The sequence below is a fragment of the Misgurnus anguillicaudatus genome, chromosome 11 (assembly GCF_027580225.2).
Source record: "Misgurnus anguillicaudatus chromosome 11, ASM2758022v2, whole genome shotgun sequence".
NCBI lineage: Eukaryota > Metazoa > Chordata > Actinopteri > Cypriniformes > Cobitidae > Misgurnus > Misgurnus anguillicaudatus.
In genome coordinates this window covers 28084808-28101244 of record NC_073347.2, presented here as the reverse complement: position 1 = coordinate 28101244, position 16437 = coordinate 28084808, and the positions used below count along the sequence as shown (strand labels likewise).

At 38.7% G+C, this 16437-nt stretch overlaps 1 protein-coding gene across 1 annotated transcript in view; it reads left to right on the top strand.

Annotated features, from left to right (window-relative positions):
• The window catches only part of syne2b (spectrin repeat containing, nuclear envelope 2b), a 191307-nt gene that overhangs the window by 165727 nt on the left and 9143 nt on the right, over nucleotides 1-16437 (top strand). Inside the window, exons 127-131 of the mRNA XM_073873482.1 lie at nucleotides 407-607; nucleotides 1865-1993; nucleotides 2082-2273; nucleotides 2406-2453; nucleotides 2704-2753. Coding sequence (XP_073729583.1) covers nucleotides 407-607; nucleotides 1865-1993; nucleotides 2082-2273; nucleotides 2406-2453; nucleotides 2704-2753 — 620 coding nt within the window. The remainder of the gene's footprint in view (nucleotides 1-406; nucleotides 608-1864; nucleotides 1994-2081; nucleotides 2274-2405; nucleotides 2454-2703; nucleotides 2754-16437) is intronic.

Genomic DNA, 16437 nt, shown 5'->3' with positions numbered 1-16437 from the left:
GGGGCGAGGTTTATTACCTATACTAGGACCAGTCACTGGGGGGGCGATTGAGACGTTTTGGTTTCACTTTTCAGGGTTTGTGCTGCACGCTTGGTTTCTAAAGGGAGGGGTGAGCTGTGTACAGAGTCGTTGGTTGCAATTCACAATCTCACCACTAGATACCGCTAAAAATCTACACAGTGAACATTTACGTTATAGCTGTATAGAGATTTGTGCACATGTGAGGTTGTTATTTAGCCAAGCTATACGCCTTTTGTGGTTGCAAGGTAACATAGCAACTTTTGCTGTTGTCGGCATCTTTGAAGAAATGTGCTGATCTTCCCAGATTTATTATTATATTATTATAAAAAAATAAATGCAAAATTGGCTTCTGCACTGTAGGTTAATGTAGTTTTTGTCTCATCAGGAAATGCAAAGAACGTTTAACGGCTACAAAACGGCGATGATTGGTGTCAATCTAAGTGGGCGGGGCTTCCAACACGGAGACAGCACTGAACTACAGGAGTTGCGTGAGAATCTACAGTCAGCCAATGAGAAATGGGCACAGGCATGTGCGGCGCTGGACCGTTGGGAACACAGATTGCATCAAGCACTCATGGAGTGTCAGGTAAAAAAACGTGATGTGTAACACAAAAGTAAAACAAAACAGCACAAGGCTGGTTTAAGACATCATCACATCACTTTTAGTAAACAGTGCTCACTTTTAGTAAACAGTGCAATATCTATATGCATTTTTACACATGTGGGTGATTCTCACGAAATCCAGATTTAAAAGGTGTCCAGCATTACAATTTTTAAAAAACCCCTGAGGCCAATTTTTTTGCACATATATGATTAAGGTCTGAACTTACTGTAACCATTATTTTTAAAGGATTTAAAAATATTTCCTATAGAATCATTTACATTTTTTAGATTATCATTATCAAATTTTTGAATCATTACCGCAACATGATACTACATAAAATATATGCATTTACACACTTATGTTTCGGTAATGAGAACTAAAAAGTTGTCTAGGCACTGTGACAAACAAAAATTCAACTTTTATCTGGAGAGAAAAAATAAGAACTGCTTACCTGGCAGCCATCTTGAGTGTCACAGTCAATTATGTCCCTTCCAAATATCTTTTTTTTTTTTTTTGAAAATGTTAGTTCCTTGAGGGCTTAAACAATGATTGAAAATTGTTGCGGAGGATGAGAAAATTAGTCTTGGACACATTTATATTCCTTATTTTTGTCTCTACATTTACCAATGATCACCAAATACCACATGTTTCTTTTACTGTAAATGTTTATAGTATAACATGCATTGAAGCTTTTTATTTTTTAGATTTTTTAATGATAAATATTTCCATGTCAAAGAACACAAATCCAGTCATGGACACGTTGCGGTAATTAAAATTTTCCCCTAAATGTGGAAAAAAAAACTAAATTGGTTTGTATAATGTCATTTGAAATAATGTGCAAAATAGTACATGAAGAGATGTTTGTAACAATATGCTTCTTATTTTGATAGCATTTACTTTTTTATCCCAATGTTTCATGACACCTCATAAGTCTTATTTCGCGAGCATCACCCATTTGCATGAGATTTTATCTTAGGATACTTGTTTGTTTTTGACAGAAAGTCTGTAAGTTAACCACATAAGCAAAGATATGTGGTTAGTTGGTTATTTGTTTCTTGACTTTGGTACAGGATGTTCTTAAACCATCAGTGTACCGTGTCAGAGTTCTTTCACAATCAACTTAAATTTTGTTTCATTTCTATAGTACCATACAGCTTCCTAAGTTAAATCTGATAAAGACATGAGAGTACACACACAAAGACAATGTCATTCAGACGTGTCATGTTCTGTTTCTCTCAGGAGTTTCACGAGACTCTTCATTCTCTACTGCTGTGGTTAGCTAAAGCGGAGAGCCAACGATACATGGTCAACATTCATGACCAAAACACAGACCTCCGTATCCTACAAGAACACAAAGACACACTCGAGGTGAGTTTATGTGTGGGCATCTGTGAAAAATCCCAGTGACGTCTTATCGATTAAGTTCAAATTTATTCGACTGTTTTTCCGTGCGTAGGCCGTTCATCAGGATTTACAGTCTCGTGAGAGGGAGGTCTGCTCCCTACAGGAAATCTCCTCTCAGATCTTGCTACAGGACCAGGAAGAGGACACGCTGGAGGCCAAAGAAAAAGTTCACGTCATCAGCAACAAGCTTCGCCTTTTGATCAGACAGATATCACATGACCTGCAGACACTACAGAGCAGAATGGTATGTCTCTCTCTCTCTCTCTCTCTCTCTCTCTCTCTCTCTCTCTCTCTCTCTCTCTCTCTCTCTCTCTCTCTCTCTCTCTCTCTCTCTCTACCTCTTATTCCCTCACTGATTTTTGCTGTTCTTTTGCAGGACTCATCGGGTCCTGACATGAGCGGGACAGTGTCAACACAGTATCAGGTACACAGCTGTTCCTCTCCATTACACATTTTTACTTTGCACCCTACAGTGCCAAACTAAAAATCCAATTACAGCTTCATTATCTTAGGTCACAAAAATATAAACGAATTCCCTAATGTTGCTCCTGGGGTTATGGGATTGATTTGACATGGCATGAAACTTTTTTAAGAACAGCTAGTCTGATTTTATTACAGGAAAATTTGATTGTGAGACCTCTGAGAAACACTGACTCATTTCTCTCTCATTCTAGGAAGGTTCGAGGGTTCAGGCTGCTACACGGGGATCTCCCGCAAGTGTGAAGTAAGCAGATACTTTAGTATTTCTATGTGTGAGCATGCATCTGTATACAGTGGTGTGCTTTCGTGGCCCTGCGTGACTTCACAGAAGTTGATGTCTTGTAGTACTCATCACAGTAATGTAACTTGTTGTTTCACACTTTTACACCTTTGCTCCACTTTCAACTCTCGAAAGACGGTACATGTACTTCATGTTGCCCTTCACATCCCTGAGAGTTAACAACTAACAAGTTGTATTACGAGCAAAGACATATCACATGAAGTTTTTTATTATTGAATGCCAAATTATTCTTTCTCATATTATATAATCTGGTGTTTTTCACAACTCGCCAAAATGTCCGCTATTATGGGTCCATATGTTCAGTAGCTTGCAGTGGATGAAACATGGTCAGAGTGTTTAATATGATGTATTATAGTTGGTTTCCAAATACAGTAGTTAATGATCATGAAAGTCATTTGTGACCCTGGACCACAAAACCAGTCATAAAGGGGTAAAAAAAAAATTTAAAATTGAGATGTATACATAATCTGCACTGCAAAAAATTATTTTCAAGAAAAATATTTTTTAGTATTTTTGTCTTGTTTTCAGTAAAAATATCTAAGAATTCTTAAATTAAGATGTTTTTTCTTGATGAGCAAAACGACCTTAGAAAATAAGTCTAGTTTTTAGACCAGAAATATCAAATGTAAGTGATTTTGTGAATAAAACAAGCAAAAAATCTGCCAATTGGGTAAGCAAATTTTTCCTGAATTTTTCTTGCATTTAGTGTTTAAGAAAAATTTTCAAGATTTTTTGCCTACCCCATTGGCACATTTTTCTGCTTGTTTTATGCACAAAATCACTTAAATTTGATATTTTTGGTCTAAAAACTAGACTTATTTTATTGGGTTGTTTTGCTCGTCAAGAAAATACAACTTAATTTAAGAATTTTTTGATATTTCCACTGAAAACAAGACAAAAACACTACAATTTTTTTTCTTGAAAATAATTTTTCGCAGTGTGAACGTTGAAAAAATAAGTTTTCCATTAATGTATTTGTTAGGATGGGACAATATTTGGCCGAGATACAAATATTTGTAAATTTGGAATCTGTGGATGCAAAAAAACTAAATATTGAGAAAATCGACTTTAAAGTTGTCCAAATGAAGTCCTTAACAATACATATTACTAATAATAAATAATTTTTTTATATATTTGCAGTAGGACATTTACAAAATATCTATATGCATCATGATGTTTACTTAATATATTAATGATTTTGTGCATAAAAAATGGACCATTTTGACCCAATCTATTTTTAGCTTATGCTACAAATGAAGAGTTTTGTTCCAAAAAGCAATAAGTCTATTTTGACTAATTTCGGTAAAACGTGCTTTCTATACCAAGAAAGTGACAAGATGAAAACCACCATTTTCTTTTACAAACTTTCATATAGCATCTTTAGGTTATAATAAAAATTAAAATTCAAATCCATAATTTGATTTTCATAAAAATAAAAATTCAAATCCATAATTTGATTTTCAAAGATTTATTATAAAAACTGATAATTTTTCCGGAAAATGCAATAAATCTGTGACAAGTTTTTTTTTCAAAATGATATAAATCTATTGAATCAATATATATATATATATGTGCGTTCATCTTTGCCATATTATATTCATTTAGTTGACTAGTGGTATACACTGATTAAAAAAGTATTAATCAAAACACTTTGTCATATTAAGAACACTGTCATTGCTGCTGTCATCCTTGGGACATTGTCACTGAACTTTTTTGACGGCGATCAGCTGTAAAATGTTTTGGTCCTGCTCGATTTTCGTTGACTTTGAGTAAAAATATAGCTGCAAGCAGCAATCACCGGGGTCAAGCCAAACATGGCAAAAAATTATTCATACGTGATGACTGTCATGATTTAAGATCTAAGTTTGCATTAGTTTTATGAAAAAATAGCAATTTTTTGTATCTTGAGACCACTAGGCGGCGCGGTGCAGAAACAATAGATGGTGCCTCAGGTCATTAAATGACTTGACCACTAGGGGGCACTGACCAAAAAATAAATTGTGACTCAGGTCTTGATTGTGATGACACCCACCAAATTTGGTGTAAATACGATAAAGAGATACAGAGATATAGCTTCAAATCTCTTGACCACTAGGGGGCACCGAAAAGTTTACAAGTCCTCCCAGAACATGTAGGTAATGAACCATACCAAGTTTCATAACAATACACAGTTGCGTTTCTGAAATACTTAAACTTAAAGAAAAATTCAAAATGGCCGACACACAAAATGGCCGACCAAAAACCATGTGGTATCGTTTGACTCTGCATGCCTCACGAAATCTAACAAGACCAGTCTCATAATTTTACATTCAAATTTGCAGTAGTTATAAGCAAAAATAGACATTTTTTATATCTCGTGACCAGTAGGGGGCAGTGTGACGAAATGGTGCATGCACCCTCAGGTCATCACTGTTATGACATATACCAAGTCTCATATTAATACGCAAAAGTTTTGCGAAGATACAGGCTCAAACACATTTTGGCGTGCTCGCCCTCGCATTCTTTGATGCGTTATAGGACAACGGATAGGTCTACCGAAAATCTTTTGATAACTTTTTGTCTAGAGTGTCTCTAGATGATGCATACCAAAAATCAAGCCAATCACACGAGCGCTCTAGGAGGAGTTCGAAAAAGTAGGTGTTCAATATAATTCAAAATGGCCGACAGGAAGTAGGTTTGACTCAGACATATTTTATACCGTCGGACTCAGCATGAGCCAAGGAATCAATTGAGTGAAGTCTTATGTCATAGTGGCAATTTAATCAAATGATATAAAGATTTTAAACAATTTATTTACATATTCTGACCACTAGGTGGCGCCGTCCTAAAGATTTATAGGTGCGCTCAGAACATGTCACCGATGAACCATGCCAAATTTCGTAGCGATACGCCATTCGGTTTGTGAAATACTGAACTTAATGAGAAAATTAAAAATGGCCGACACCCAAAATGGCCGACCGAAAACGGTTTGGTATCGTTTGACTCGGCATGCCTCAAGGAATCTAACAAGACCTCCTTCATGATTTTAGACTCAAGTTTGAAGTAGTTATAAGCGAAAATAGGCATTTTTCGAATCTCGTCACCACTAGGTGGCGCTGTGACGAAACGTTGCAGGCACCCTCAGGTCATGACTGTTATGACATATACCAAGTTTCGTGTCGATACAATAAAGTTTTGCGAAGATACGGCCTCACGTCCGTTTTGGCGTGCTCGCCGCCATATATGTTGTCAATTTATATGAGAACGCATTGGTCTATCAAAAAGCTTTTGATAACTTTTTGTCTTGGGTGTCTCTAGATGCTACATACCAAAGGACATGCAAATCGGACAAACGGTCTAGGAGGAGTTCGAAAAAGTAGGTTTTACGAAAAATTCAAAATGGCGGAAAGATGTGCATGACACAAATGACATCAATGTGTGCAATTGAATCATCATGAGCCAAGGATTCAGAGGAAACAAGAATTTAGTTTCTAGGACTCACGGGCCAGAAGTTATAAGCATGAACATAAGTGGATTTTTGGACTGTTGGTGGCGCTAGAGGGTTTGAGTCAGACACACCAATGTTGCTATAGTAACTTCTTAGACTGTCCTCTACATGTGTGCCAAATTACATAACTTTCCTACGTACGGTTCTATGGGCTGCCATTGACTTCAATGGAGGAAGAAGGAAGAAGAATAATAATAAGAAAACTAACAGATACAATAGGTGTCTACGCCACTTCGTGGCTTGACCCCTAAATATAGCTGCAAGCAGCGATACCGGGGTCAAGCCAAACATGGCAAAAAATGATTCATACGTGATGACTGTCATGATTTAAAATCTAAGTTTGCATTAGTTTTATGAAAAAAATTGAATTTTTTTCTAATCTTGAGACCACTAGGTGGCGTTGTGCCGAAACAATAGATGGTTCCTCAGGTCATGACTGTGATGACACATACCAAATTTGGTGTAAATACGATAAAGCGATACGGACATATAGCCTTAAATGACTTGACCACTAGGGGGCACTGACCAAACAATAAATTGTGACTCAGGTCTTGATTGTGATGACACCCACCAAATTTGGTGTAAATACGATAAAGAGATGCAGAGATATAGCTTCAAATCTCTTGACCACTAGGGGGCGCCGAAAAGTTTACAAGTCCTCCCAGAACATGTTGCTGATGAACCATACCAAGTTTCATAACAATACGCAATTGCGTTTCTGAAATACTTGAACTTAAAGAAAAAATTCAAAATGGCCGACACCCAAAATGGCCGACCGAAAACCGTTTGGTATCGTTTGACTCGGCATGCCTCAAGGAATCTAAAAAGACCACCTTCGTGATTTTAGGCTCAAGTTTGAAGTAGTTATAAGCGAGAATAGGCATTTTTCGAATCTCGTGACCACTAGGTGGCGCTGTGACGAAACGTTGCAGGCACCCTCAGGTCATGACTGTAATGACATATACCAAGTTTCGTGTCGATACAATAAAGTTTTGCGAAGATACGGCCTCACGTCCGTTTTGGCGTGCTCGCCGCCATATATGTTGTCAATTTATACGAGAACGCATTGGTCTATCAAAAAGCTTTTGATAACTTTTTGTCTGGGGTGTCTCTAGATGCTACATACCAAAGGACATGCAAATCGGACGGACGGTCTAGGAGGAGTTCGAAAAAGTAGGTTTTACGGAAAATTCAAAATGGCGGAAAGATGTGCATGACACAAATGACATAAACATGTGCAATTGAATCATCATGAGCCAAGGATTCAGACGAAACAAGAATTTATTTTCTAGGACTCACGGGTCAGAAGTTGTGAGCATGAACATAGGTGGATTTTTGGACTGTTGGTGGCGCTAGAGGGTTTGAGTCAGACACACCAATGTTGCTATAGTAACTTCTGAGACTGTCCTCTACATGTGTGCCAAATTTCATAACTTTCCTACGTACGGTTCTATGGGCTGCCATTGACTTCAATGGCGGAAGAGGAAACATAATAATAATAAATATAGCTGCAAGCAGCGATACCGGGGTCAAGCCAAACATGGCAAAAAATGATTCATACGTGATGACTGTCATGATTTAAGATCTAAGTTTGCATTAGTTTTTTGAAAAAAAGCAATTTTTTCGTATCTTGAGACCACTAGGTGGCACTGTGCCGAAAGAATAGATGGTGCCTCAGGTCATGACTGTGATGACACATACCAAATTTAGTGTAAATACAATAAAGCGATACGGAGATATAGCCTGAAATGACTTAACCACTAGGGGGCACTGACCAAAAAATAAATTGTGACTCAGGTCTTGATTGTGATGACACCCACCAAATTTGGTGTAAATACGATAAAGAGATGCAGAGATATAGCTTCAAATCTCTTGACCACTAGGGGGCGCCGAAAAGTTTACAAGTCCTCCCAGAACATGTTGCTGATGAACCATACCAAGTTTCATAACAATACGCAATTGCGTTTCTGAAATACTTGAACTTAAAGAAAAAATTCAAAATGGCCGACACACAAAATGGCCGACCAAAAACCATTTGGTATGGTTTGACTCGGCATGCCTCAAGAAATCTAACAAGACCAGTCTCATAATTTTACATTCAAGTTTGCAGTAGTTATAAGCAAAAATAGACATTTTTTATATCTCCTGACCAGTAGGGGGCAGTGTGACGAAATGTTGCATGCCCCCTCAGGTCATCACTGTTATGACATATACCAAGTCTCATATTAATACGCAAAAGTTTTGCGAAGATACAGGCTCAAACACATTTTGGCGTGCTCGCCCTCACATTCTTTGATGCGTTATACGACAACGAATAGGTCTACCGAAAAGCTTTTGATAACTTTTTGTCTAGAGTGTCTCTAGATGATGCATACCAAAAATCAAGCCAATCACACGAGCGCTCTAGGAGGAGTTCGAAAAAGTAGGTGTTCAATATAATTCAAAATGGCCGACAGGAAGTACGTTTGACTCAGACATATTTGGTACAGTCGGACTCGGCATGAGCCAAGGAATCAATAGAGTGAAGTCTTATGTCAGTGTGGCAATTTAATCAAATGATATAAAGATTTTAAACAATTTATTTACATATCCTGACCACTAGGTGGCGCCGTCCTAAAGATTTATAGGTGCGCTCAGAACATGTCACCCATGAACCATGTCAAATTTCGTAACCATACGCCATTCGGTTTGTGAAATACTGAACTTAATGAGAAAATTCAAAATGGCCGACACCCAAAATGGCCGACCGAAAACCGTTTGGTATCGTTTGACTCGGCATGCCTCAAGGAATCTAACAAGACCACCTTCATGATTTTAGACTCAAGTTTGAAGTAGTTATAAGCGAAAATATGCATTTTTCGAATCTCGTGACCACTAGGTGGCACTGTGACGAAACGTTGCAGGCACCCTCAGGTCATGACTGTAATGACATATACCAAGTTTCGTGTCGATACAATAAAGTTTTGCGAAGATATGGCCTCACGTCCGTTTTGGCGTGCTCGCCGCCATATATGTTGTCAATTTATATGAGAACGCATTGGTCTATCAAAAAGCTTTTGATAACTTTTTGTCTGGGGTGTCTCTAGATGCTATATACCAAAGGACATGCAAATCGGACGGACGGTCTAGGAGGAGTTCGAAAAAGTAGGTTTTACGGAAAAATCAAAATGGCGGAAAGATTTGCATGACACAAATGACATCAACGTATGCAATTGAATCATCATGAGCCAAGGATTCAGAAGAAACAGGAATTTAGTTTCTAGGACTCACGGGTCAGAAGTTATGAGCATGAACATAAGTGGATTTTTGGACTGTTGGTGGCGCTAGAGGGTTTGAGTCAGACACACCAATGTTGCTATAGTAACTTCTAAGACCGTCCTCTACATGTGTGCCAAATTTCATAACTTTCCTATGTACGGTTCTATGGGCTGCCATTGACTTTAATGGCGGAAGAACAAGAAGAAGAAATATAGCTGCAAGCAGCGATACCGGGGTCAAGCCAAACATGGCAAAAAATGATTCATACATGATGACTGTCATGATTTAAGATCTAAGTTTGCATTAGTTTTATGAAAAAATAGCAATTTTTCGTATCTTGAGACCACTAGGTGGCGCTGTGCCGAAACAATAGATGGTGCCTCAGGTCATGACTGTGATGACACATACCAAATTTAGTGTAAATATGATAAAGCGATAAGGAGATATAGCCTTAAATGACTTGACCACTAGGGGGCACTGACCAAACAATAAATTGTGACTCAGGTCTTGATTGTGATGACTCCCACCAAATTTGGTGTAAATACGTTAAAGAGATGCAGAGATATAGCTTCAAATCTCTTGACCACTAGGGGGCGCCGAAAAGTTTACAAGTCCTCCCAGAACATGTTGTTGATGAACCATACCAAGTTTCATAACAATACGCAATTGCGTTTATGAAATACTTGAACTTAAAGAAAAAAAATTAAAATGGCCGACACACAAAATGGCCGACCAAAAACCATTTGGTATCGTTTGACTCGGCATGCCTCACGAAATCTAACAAGACCAGTCTCATAATTTTACATTCAAGTTTGCAGTAGTTATAAGCAAAAATGTACATTTTTTATATCTCGTGACCAATAGGGGGCAGTGTGATGAAATGGTGCTTGCACCCTCAGGTCATCACTGTTATGACATATACCAAGTCTCATATCAATACGCAAAAGTTTTGCGAAGATACAGGCTCAAACACATTTTGGCGTGCTCGCCCTCGCATTCTTTGATGCGTTATACGACAACGGATAGGTCTACCGTAAAGCTTTTGATAACTTTTTGTCTGGAGTGTCTCTAGATGATGCGTACCAAAAATCAACCCAGTCAAACAAGCGCTCTAGGAGGAGTTCGAAAAAGTAAGTGTTCAATATAATTCAAAATGGCCGACAGGAAGTAGGTTTGACTCAGACATATTTGGTACAGTCGGACTCAGCACCAGCCAAGAAATCATTAGAGTGAAGTCTTATGTCAGTGTGGCAAATAAATCAAATGATATAAAGATTTTCAACAATTTCTTTACATATCCTGACCACTAGGTGGCGCCGTCCTAAAGATTTATAGGTGCGCTCAGAACATGTCACTGATGAACCATGGCAAATTTCGTAGCGATACGCCATTCTGTTTGTGAAATACTGAACTTAATGAGAAAATTCAAAATGGCCGATACCCAAAATGGCCGACCAAAAACCGTTTGGTATCGTTTGACTCGACATGCCTCAAGGAATCTAACAAGACCACCTTCATGATTTTATACTCAAGTTTGAAGTAGTTATAAGCGAAAATAAGCATTTTTCGAATCTCGTGACCACTAGGTGGCGCTGTGACGAAACGTTGCAGGCACCCTCAGTTCAAGACTGTAATGACATATACCAAGTTTCGTGTTGATACACTAAAGTGTTGCGAAGATACGGCCTCACGTCCGTTTTGGCGTGCTCGCCGCCGTATATGTTGTCACGGTATACGAGAACGCATTGGTCTATCAAAAAGCTTTTGATAACTTTTTGTCATGGGTGTCTCTAGATGCTAGATACCAAAGGACATGCAAATCGGACAAACGCTCTAGGAGGAGTTCGAAAAAGTAGGTTTTACGGAAAATTCAAAATGGCGGAAAGATGTGCATGACACAAATGACATCAATGTGAGCATTTGAATCATCATGAACCAAGGATTCAGATGAAAGAAGAATTTAGTTTCTAGGACTCACAGGTCAGAAGTTATGAGCATGAACATAAGTGGATTTTTGGACTGTTGGTGGCGCTAGAGGGTTTGAGTCAGACACACCAATGTTGCTATAGTAACTTCTTAGACTGTCCTCTACATGTGTGCCAAATTACATAACTTTCCTACGTACGGTTCTATGGGCTGCCATTGACTTCAATGGCGGAAGAACTAGGATGAATAATAATAAGAAAACTAACAGAAACAATAGGTGTCTACGCCACTTCGTGGCTTGACCCCTAATAATAATAAATATAGCTGCAAGCAGCAATACCGGGGTCAAGCCAAAACCAGTTAATGGCGCAATGACAAAATTGTGCATGCAGCATTAGGTCATGATTGTGTTACATCTAGCTAGTTTTATGACTATACACTTTAATTTAGTGAAGAAACAGTTGTATGGCCATAGGGCTGGCTTGATATCAAAGGTTTGGTTCAATTATAAGGCCATCTAGTGGTGCAAGCATACAATTTTTTTTGTGTGGCCTCAGAATGTGCTCATACATCAGTGTATCAAATCTGGTGTAAAAATCTCATTTTGTTGCAGAGTTATAACCATTTATGTGTAAAAAACACAAAATTTAAAGGTAATTTTTAGTTTTTTGCAATTTTCGGCCATTTCTGATGGAAATTTTAATATAATGCCAATAGAACTTTTTGTTCAGAAGGTAAGGTTAGTTTCTTCCTATGGTGTTTTCGAGTCGATCGGAAAAACGCTCGCGGAGATATTCACGCGTGTTTTTTAAGCGCTATTTTGCTGCGCAGGGTTAACCGTAAGGCGAATTCTGGCATGTTTGGTATCGTTGGACTCGGCAACTATTCAGAACTCCAAAGAAACAAGTCCCATGAAAATACGTCAATCGGAGACAAAGTTATAGGCGTGTAAAGCATAAGTCTGACCACTAGGTGGCGCTGTGACGAAACTGTGCAGGCTCGCTCAGTTCCTGACTGGCATCTCAAGTGCCAAATTTCGTGTCAATAGGCATAAGTTTGGCGAAGATACAGCCTAAAATCAGTTTTTTTGTGCCCTACTTAAAATTCGTTGAAGCGCTATATGACAACGGATTGGTTTATCAAAATTCTTTTAATAACTTTTTGCCTTGAGTGTCTCTAGATGCTGCATACCGATTTTCGTGGAAATCGTGTGAAAACTCTAGGACGAGTTCGCAAAAGTAGGTTTTACGAATAATTCAAAATGGCAGAAAAATTTTCATGACGGAAAATGACGTCATATGGTCCATTCGAATCGGCTTGAGCCAAGGAATCGGAGGAAACAAGAATTTTGTTTCTAGGACATACGGATCAGAAGTTATAGGCAAAAACGTAAGTGCAACTTTGGACTGTTGGTGGCGCTAGCGGGTTAGACATAGAGACTCCAAATTTGCTGTGGGGACACATTGTAGTGTCCTTTATCAGTGTGCAAAATTTCATAACTTTCCTACGTACGGTTCTATGGGCTGCCATAGACCGCAATGGCGGAAGAAGAATAACTAATAATAAATATAGCTGCAAGCAGCGATACCGGGGTCAAGCCAAACATGGCAAAAAATGATTCATACGTGATGACTGTCATGATTTAAGATCTAAGTTTGCATTAGTTTTATGAAAAAATAGCATTTTTTGTATCTTGAGACCACTAGGTGGCGCTGTGCCGAAACAATAGATGGTGCCTCAGGTCTTGATTGTGATGACACCCACCAAATTTGGTGTAAATACAATAAAGAGATGCAGAGATATAGCCTTAAATGACTTGACCACTAGGGGGCACTGACCAAAAAATAAATTGTGACTCAGGTCTTGATTGTGATGACACCCACCAAATTTGGTGTAAATACGATAAAGAGATGCAGAGATATAGCTTCAAATCTCTTGACCACTAGGGGGCACCGAAAAGTTTACAAGCCCTCCCAGAACATGTTGCTGATGAACCATACCAAGTTTCATAACAATACGCAATTGCGTTTCTGAAATACTTGAACTTAAAGAAAAATTCAAAATGGCTGACACACAAAATGGCCGACCAAAACCATTTGGTATCGTTTGACTCGGCATGCCTCACGAAATCTAACAAGACCAGTCTCATAATTTTACATTCAAGTTTGCAGTAGTTATAAGCAAAAATAGACATTTTTTATATTTCGTGACCAGTAGGGGGCAGTGTGACGAAACGGTGCATGCACCGTCAGGACATCACTGTTATGACATATACCAAGTCTCATATTAATACGCAAAAGTTTTGCGAAGATACAGGCTCAAACACATTTTAGCGTGCTCGCCCTCGCATTCTTTGATGCGTTATACGACAACGGATAGGTCTACCGAAAAGCTTTTGATAACTTTTTGTCTGGAGTGTCTCTAGATGATGCATACCAAAAATCAAGCCAATCACACGAGCGCTCTAGGAGGAGTTCGAAAAAGTAGGTGTTCAATATAATTCAAAATGGCCGACAGGAAGTACGTTTGACTCAGACATATTTGGTACAGTCGGACTCGGCATGAGCCAAGGAATCAATAGAGTGAAGTCTTATGTCAGTGTGGCAATTTAATCAAATGATATAAAGATTTTAAACAATTTATTTACATATCCTGACCACTAGGTGGCGCCGTCCTAAAGATTTATAGGTGCGCTCAGAACATGTCACCCATGAACCATGCCAAATTTCGTAACCATACGCCATTCGGTTTGTGAAATACTGAACTTAATGAGAAAATTCAAAATGGCCGACACCCAAAATGGCCGACCGAAAACCGTTTGGTATCGTTTGACTCGGCATGCCTCAAGGAATCTAACAAGACCACCTTCATGATTTTAGACTCAAGTTTGAAGTAGTTATAAGCGAAAATATGCATTTTTCGAATCTCGTGACCACTAGGTGGCACTGTGACGAAACGTTGCAGGCACCCTCAGGTCATGACTGTAATGACATATACCAAGTTTCGTGTCGATACAATAAAGTTTTGCGAAGATATGGCCTCACGTCCGTTTTGGCGTGCTCGCCGCCATATATGTTGTCAATTTATACGAGAACGCATTGTTCTATCAAAAAGCTTTTGATAACTTTTTGTCTGGGGTGTCTCTAGATGCTATATACCAAAGGACATGCAAATCGGACGGACGGTCTAGGAGGAGTTCGAAAAAGTAGGTTTTACGGAAAAATCAAAATGGCGGAAAGATTTGCATGACACAAATGACATCAACGTATGCAATTGAATCATCATGAGCCAAGGATTCAGAAGAAACAGGAATTTAGTTTCTAGGACTCACGGGTCAGAAGTTATGAGCATGAACATAAGTGGATTTTTGGACTGTTGGTGGCGCTAGAGGGTTTGAGTCAGACACACCAATGTTGCTATAGTAACTTCTAAGACCGTCCTCTACATGTGTGCCAAATTTCATAACTTTCCTATGTACGGTTCTATGGGCTGCCATTGACTTTAATGGCGGAAGAACAAGAAGAAGAATAATATATAAATATAGCTGCAAGCAGCGATACCGGGGTCAAGCCAAACATGGCAAAAAATGATTCATACGTGATGACTGCCATGATTTAACATCTAAGTTTGCATTAGTTTTATGAAAAAAAGCAATTTTTTCGTATCTTGAGACCACTAGGTGGCACTGTGCCGAAAGAATAGATGGTGACTCAGGTCATGACTGTGATGACACATACCAAATTTAGTGTAAATACAATAAAGCGATACGGAGATATAGCCTTAAATGACTTGACCACTAGGTGGCACTGACCAAAAAATTAATTGTGACTCAGGTCATGACTGTGATGACACATACCAAATTTAGTGTAAATACAATAAAGCGATACGGAGATATAGCCTTAAATGACTTGACCACTAGGGGGCACTGACCAAACAATAAATTATGACTCAGGTCATGATTGTGATGACACCCACCAAATTTGGTGTAAATACGATAAAGAGATGCAGAGATATAGCTTCAAATCTCTTGACCACTAGGGGGCGCCGAAAAGTTTACAAGTCCTCTCTGAACATGTTGCTGATGAACCATACCAAGTTTCATAACAATACGCAATTGCGTTTCTGAAATACTTGAACTTAAAGAAAAAATTCAAAATGGCCGACACACAAAATGGCCGACCAAAAACCATTTGGTATCGTTTGACTCAGCATGCCTCAAGAAATCTAACAAGACCAGTCTCATAATTTTACATTCAAGTTTGCAATAGTTATAAGCAAAAGTAGACATTTTTTATATCTCGTGACCAGTAGGGGGCAGTGTGACGAAATGGTGCATGCACCCTCAGGTCATCACTGGTATGACATATACCAAGTCTCATATTAATACGCTAAAGTTTTGCGAAGATACAGGCTCAAACACATTTTGGCGTGCTCGCCCTCGCATTCTTTGATGCGTTATATGACAACGGATAGGTCTACCGAAAAGCTTTTGATAACTTTTTGTCTAGAGTGTCTCTAGATGATGCATACCAAAAATCAAGCCAATCACACGAGCGCTCTAGGAGGAGTTCGAAAAAGTAGGTGTTCAATATAATTCAAAATGGCTGACAGGAAGTAGGTTTGACTCAGACATATTTGGTACAGTCGGACTCAGCATGAGCCAAGGAATCAATAGAGTGAAGTCTTATGTCATAGTGGCAATTTAATCAAATGATATAAAGATTTTAAACAATTTATTTACATATCCTGACCACTAGGTGGCGCTGTCCTAAAGATTTATAGGTGCGCTCAGAACATGTCACTGATAAACCATGCCAAATTTCGTAGCGATACGCCATTCTGTTTGTGAAATACTGAACTTAATGAGAAAATTCAAAATGGCCGACACCCAAAATGGCCGACCGAAAACCGTTTGGTATCGTTTGACTCGGCATGCCTCAAGGAATCTAACAAGAC